This window comes from Leptonychotes weddellii, chromosome 9 (genome assembly GCF_054177405.1).
Source record: "Leptonychotes weddellii isolate Sample4059 chromosome 9, ASM5417740v2, whole genome shotgun sequence".
In the NCBI taxonomy this organism is placed as follows: Eukaryota; Metazoa; Chordata; class Mammalia; order Carnivora; family Phocidae; genus Leptonychotes; species Leptonychotes weddellii.
In genome coordinates, this window is record NC_138377.1 from 82566780 (window position 1) to 82573226 (window position 6447).

Here is a 6447-nt window from a genome sequence, read left to right on the forward strand (position 1 = left end):
AGAGAACCAGCAACGATGATCATCAATGTGGTACCACCTCCTGCTTCTTCATCTCGGGTCTTGGACAGCTCCACCTGCATTCTGGCTGCTGGATGGAACACTTGCATTTGTTTCAAAATAGTGGCACCATGGTTTGTAATGGCCACATCCTTTCCCAGCTTCACTTATTTTTATCCTTTTGGTCCCAGGTTTGTTCTAATAGCATCAGCAAGAGCTGGCCCATGGAGAGACTGCCGAGCAGATTTGGGCTGGCATGTTGGGGTCCTCATGGTGCCTTTCCAGTGGCTGTTGGCAGCCCTGCGGAGCACCCGCTCCAGAGCACCAGGGCTTGGACATGGCAAGCCTGGAGGGTCTGGGTGGGCTCAGAAAGGACAGATGGATGTGGATTCCAGCTGGCTGCAGAATAATGGCATGCACCGTTCACCACTGAAGTGGATTAGAACGTCACTCCAAAATATGAAACTGTGGCGTATTATTCTGAGCTTAAGGCAACTGAGAAAGAGCACACACAGGAAGGGCTCTCTGCCCTCTACTTTTCTGCCTAAGAGCAAAGCATAAATTTCCTATTTTTCCTAGTTTTTTTTTTTTTTTTTTTTAAAGAGCGAGCATGTGCAAGCACACATGGGTTGGGGAGGGGCAGGAGGAAAGGGAGAGAGAGAATCTTAAGCAGGCTCCACACCCAGTGCAGAGCCCAACACAGGGCTTGATCTCACCAGCCTGAGATCACAACCTGAGCCAAAACCAAGAGTCGGGTGCTTAACTGACTGAGCCACCCAGGCAAACCGCCCCCCCCCTTTTTTTTTTATTAGTTTCAGAGGTAGAATTTAGCTGATTCATCAGTTGCATATAACACCCAGGGCTCATTACATCAAGTGTCCTCTTTAATGTCCCCACCCACCTCCCCTCCAGCGACCCTCAGTTTCCTATAGTTAAGAGTCTCTTATGATTTGCCTCCCTTTCAAACTTCATTTTATTTTTCCTTCCCCTAGGTTCATCTGCTTTGTTTCTTGAATTCCACATATAAGTGAAGTCAACTGTATTTGTCTTTCCCTGACTTATTTCACTTAGTATAATACCCTCTAGTTCCATCCACGTTGTTGCAAATGGCAAGATTTCATGCTTTCTGATGGCTGAGTAGTATTCCATTGTGTATATCATCTTCTTTATCCATTCATTTGTCAATGGACATCTGGGCTCTTTCCATATTTTGGCTATTATGGATATTGTTGTTATAAGCATCCCCCCCTTTTTAAAGAATTTTTAAAAGTAATCTCTATCCCTAGCATGGGGCTCAAACTCATAACCCCGAAATTAAGAGTCACACGTTCCACCAACTGAGCCAGCCAGGTGCCTCGAGAAAGGTGCCCTCTTATACCAGGAAGGAGAGAACACTCATCACTGGAGATGGAAATCAACACCAAAAAGACTGTACAAACTGGATTAAAATAACCCTCATCTTCCATTAGTTTCCCCCATCTATTTCCTAGTCCCTTTCCCCAGAATATACTACCCCTACCAGTCTAACCCCTTTGTCTACTCCAGGATGTATCACTTGTTGTTAAAGTAGTATATAAACCCTGAATCTACACATTTCTTCAAAGTTTTCACTCTTCTATAGTCTCCTGTAAAAACATCAAGATCCATGTTTTTCACCTGTTAATCTGTCTGCTAAATTCACAGGCATCAGGTGGAAAGCCTAAGAGCTTAGAGTTGAAGTTTTCCTTTCTATCACCTGGCAGGTGATGGGTTGACTGCAAAACGGGAGGTGGAAGTGAAGGACTTTTTATGAGCTTGTGTATTGATTAAATGTTTAAAATAAAGAATTGTATTTAAAGAAATAAAGGAAATTTTCTTCAAGTTACTCCTACGAATGAAGTCTTATTAAATCCCAAGGAAAACCAACAATTTTTGAAAAAAGATACATAAGTTTATTAAAAATTTGAAGATATTTAACAATTTATTGAAGTAAAAAATATAAATTCTTTATAAAATCTAGAAAGGTAGAATTAGGAATTCACTTTCAAAGGATTTAGAAAGAATTCCTTATAAAAGTTTTTAATATTACATTCCTTGTCAAACTGGGCCTTGGAGGGCTTTTGGCATCCCACCCCTGACTGACTGCCTTGAGAAATGAGTCTGCAGTAGCACATGAAACTGGATAGACGATAGATGCATATTCACTCTTATCCGAAGGTAGCAAAAAGCACCAGGTTTCCTACTTACTAGAATGTAGCTTCTACTGCAATTCTTTAGAGAAATGAACCTTTAGAATCCATTTTCCCCCCACTCAAAGAAGAACCATTTGTGCCTTTGTCCTAATACTGAGTACTTGCCAGGAGTTAAAACTCTGGCTGAACCATCACCACAGGACTCCTTAGATGAGGGCAGGTAAAAATGTCTCAGAAGGTGGTTTACTCTGTTCTATTCTTTCACATCTCAAATTCAGTTGGCTGGTCACAGTTAGGCAGGTAGAAATGCGTTAAAAATTTCAGAACTCACAATAACCTTTTCCAGAAGTAGATTAAGATCACTGCTGTAAAGCATGACAGAAGAGCCTGGACCAGCATTCTTTTCCAAGACGGCAGCATGGGTGTGAAGAAGAGACAAAAGCCATCCTGCAAGGGGGAGGGAGAAGGGAATTAGACCGTTTCAGAATGCCCCATGCCTGAACTCAATAAAATACACTGGCGCTTCTGGATTAAACAGCAAGGTAACTCGTGGATTTAAAGAATAGAAAAAGTAAATACTGACCAAGAGGCAACCTGTACTTAGGAAACGGAGTTAGGATTTTTTATTTGCCCCCCCTTTTTTTCTTTAAGAGGACACCAAGCCCCACTACCCACCACATAATCTGATTAAAAATGGGCAAAGAACCTGAATGGGCCTTTCTCCGAAGAAGACCTACAATGGCCAACAGACACATGAAAAGATGCTCAGCATCACTTATCAGGGAAATGCAAATCAAAACCACAATGAGAGGTCACCTCACACCAGTCAGAATGTCTAGTATCAAAAAAACAAGAAATAGAAGTTGGTGAAGATGTGGAGAAAAAGGAACTGTTGGTAGGAATATAAATTGGTGCAGCCACTATAGAGAACAGTATGGCAGTTCCTCAAAAAAATTCAAAATAGAAAGGTCATACGACCCAGTAATTCCATTTCTGGGTATTTATCTGAAGACAACGAAAACATTAATTTGAAAAGATGTATGCACCCCTGTGCTCATTACTGCAGTATTTGCAATAGCCAAACTATGGAACAACTCGAGCTTCCATTGCTAGATGAATGGATAAAGATGTGGTATATTTATACAATAGAATATTACTTAGCCATAAGGACGAATGAGATCTTGCCATTTGCAACATCACAGATGGACCTAGAGGACATTATGCTAAGTGAAATAAGTCAGAAAGACACAAAAAACATGATTTCAGGGGCACCTGGGTGGCTCAGTCATTAAGCGTCTGCCTTTGGCTCAGGTCATGGTCCCAGGGTCCTGGGATCGAGCCCCGCATCGGGCTCCCTGCTCGGCGGGGGGCCTGCTTCTCCCTCTCCCACTCCCCCTGCCTGTGTTCCTGCTCTCGCTGTCAAATAAAATCTTAAAAAAAAAAAACATGATTTCATTTATATGCAGACTAAAAAAAGAGCTGAACAAACAAAACAGAAATAGGCTTATAAATACAGAAAACTAGAGGGGAGGTGGGTGGGGAGATAGGCAAAATAAAAAACATGAAGCATTTCAGACTTTATTTATTTGAGAGAAAGCTGGGGGGTGGGGGGGCAGGGAGGAGAGAAGGGGAGAGGGAGAAGAAACAGACTACTCCCGTGCTGAGCAAGGAGCCTGAGGCAGGGCTCTAGCCCAGGACCCCAGGATCCGGGGATCATGACCAGAGACTAAGGCAGACGCTTAACCAACTGAGCCACCCACTATATTGTACACCTGAAATTAGTAACACTGTATGCCAATTATACCAAATTTTAAGTTAATAAAAATTTAAAACTTGCAAGAAAAAAAAAACAACAACCTAAGAGGAACGTAGACTACTCTATCACATTCTTTCCTGAGCCAAAGGCAGATGCCATTTGGGAAACTGGCAAATCACTAGGTTGAAAACAATCACCTAAGACAATAAAGCAAGCAGCTCCATTCAGATAAACGGAGAAGAAAGGAATGGAAGTCCAGATAGGGGCTTTTTTTTTTTTTTTAAAGAGTGGGGGGAGAGAGAGAGGAGTGCAGAGGGGGAGAGAGAATCTTCAGCAGGCTCCCACCCAGCCTGAGGGGCTCGATCTCACAACCCTGAGATCAGGACCTGAGCCAAAAATCAAGAGTCTGACACTTAACTGACTGAGCCCCCCAGGCACCCTGAGGTAGTGGCATTTTAACTGTAGCTAGGAAGAGGTGTGGGCATGTCCCCTTAATTGGGGGAATCTGAGCCTCTTGATGTTAAAGGATTATTCCTTAGTCAATGTTAATTAGCCAAAATAATAAAAACAATGACCTCCTCCCAATTAATTTCCTCTTTAACTGCAAAGGGCCCTCAGGGGCCAAATGCCTTCTTAAGACCGGGCTCAGGTCCGGTTCTTAGAGTTCACAGGCCTGAAGACCAGCACACACACCAAGAAGAACGAGGAAGGTAATGCTAACACCGCAAACTGTTCATATAAGGTCAGGGTTCTGATTCAGGTACTACCTCTCCTCCACAAATGGGGCCGATTTCGTCACCACAGGTGATGCCAACTGCCATCAGGAGCTAAATTTCCTGCAGTGTCTTCCTTAGTTCCTTTTTTAACTTAAGGAAGAGAGGAAAGGAACAGGAAGGAGTCTAGCTCAGAAACCAAGAGGCATGCTCTCTTCTTACTGAAGGGTGGTGGTGGGCTTTCCTTGATCATTAAACCGGTTTAAGAGCTGCAGGGCAATGGCCTGCCCCTCTAGCCTAGACCACAGAAATCAATGACCGACAGCTGAAAGCCAGAGCAGCTGGTTATCACCCAATGAAGGGCTGGGTGCAGAGGATTAGAAGTAAGGAACTGTGAGTCAATACCACCGCTGGGTGCCTGCGCACGCTCTCCAACACCTCTGGCCCCGGCTCTTCCTGAGGGGTGTTGGGGGCTGGGCAAGGGGATGCCTTTTCACTCTTAACGTTTTAGGCTGGTGCCCTCCACCCTGCAGCGCAGTGGGCTCTGTCTCTCCAAAGGTCGCTTAATAAGCAGAGGAGAAGAATCCACCTGGCCCAGGGCCGCCCCACTGCTGACTTCACCAGTCTATGAGCTAAGCATCCCGACTTAACGTAGGCGCATCCTAAAACCGGCAAGGCTAAGGCCACAGTGGGCCACCCAGGTCGCGCGCATGGGCTTCAGAATGGGTTGGTAAGAGAGCCGTCTAGCAAGGGCGGTTTCTGCCAGTCTGACCCCACCGCGAGAGGAGGAAGCCAGACTTAACCACTGAAAGTCCTCGTCTTGCTAAAAGGAACGCCTCACCGGGTTGAAACCGCGAGGGCCCTCCCGGTGGTGGCCGCGTGGGCGCGCCCCCGGCTGCCCGTCCCCCGCGTCCCCCCGCGCTCACCCAGCCGTCGTGCGCCTCCAGCCAGGCGCGATGCTGTCCTGTGAGCCGATTGCAGAGGAAATCCACCAGGCGCCCGCAGTCCTGGCGAACGGTGGCCTCCCAGTCCCCCGGCTCCTGTTCCTGATCGGTCCCCGACGGCGATCCCTCCAGCAGTGTTCCCGCAAAGGTCAAGAGCGCCACCACACGGCCCCAGCTTAGGAGTTGGGGGTGGGCGAGTATCTCCCGCTCCACCTGAGCCACCAGCTCGACGCGGTTGCCTTGGTAGCCGCGGTAATGGGACAAGAAGCGCTCGTGACGCTGCCGTACCTGGGCGGCCACCGAGCGCAGCACCGCGGCCTCGGGCGTAGACGGCGCCCGCGCGGGGGTACCGGGCTCCCGGGCGCAGTACTCTAGGTAGTCGGTTAGCAGCCGCGCCGTGCGCTCCCTCAGCGCGTCCGCCATGGCCTGACCTCTCCCCACACGGCCCGAGCCGACCCGACCCGGTTTTCTAGGCCGGGCTGCGCCTCCGCCCAGGGAGGGGCCGCCGCGCCCCGCCCCGGTTCCGCGCGCGGGTCAGTTGTTTTCCTAGGTCCGGAGAGGAGCCTTTCGTGGGAATCCCATTTGCACCTGTTCCGGCCCCAAAGGCCAGGCCCAGTGGTGTGCACGCGTTCACACAGCGATCAGAAACAGAATGAGACTTTTGGGGGGATTATTGTTCAGCTCTGGGCCTGGGGACTAAGAACCCAGAGGGGAGAGTCCGGGAAGTTGAGCTAGACTCTTGTCTCCTCCTAAGAAGAGGTTGACAAAGGCTACCCACAGCCCTCCACTGACGACTCCCTTGCGAGCATTATTAGCACCTCTCCGCTGGACAGAAGCAGCCAGGTGTGGGCCGGATCTGGCATATG

General features: G+C 47.9%; 1 protein-coding gene across 1 annotated transcript; it reads right to left on the reverse strand.

Moving 5' to 3' along the window:
• Positions 1 to 1490: 1490 nt before the first annotated feature.
• BCL2L10 (BCL2 like 10) lies at positions 1491 to 6004 on the reverse strand. The gene is made up of 2 exons (XM_081831861.1): positions 5401 to 6004; positions 1491 to 2615 (listed from the first exon to the last, which is right to left on the reverse strand). Exons 1-2 carry the CDS (start codon positions 6002 to 6004, stop codon positions 2461 to 2463), a joined length of 759 nt encoding a protein of 252 aa, XP_081687987.1. The 3' UTR covers positions 1491 to 2460.
• Positions 6005 to 6447: the final 443 nt, after the last annotated feature.

What these genes read in the sequence shown, in the direction of transcription:
- BCL2L10 (XM_081831861.1), bottom strand. Translation starts at nt 6,004, where the DNA reads ATGGCGGACGCGCTGAGGGAGCGCACGGCGCGGCTGCTAACCGACTAC. An exon ending in CTCGCGGTGGGGTCAGACTG is followed by an intron (nt 2,616 to 5,400) that starts GCAGAAACCGCC and finishes TCCCCCTTGCAG; the next exon opens with GATGGCTTTTGTCTCTTCTT.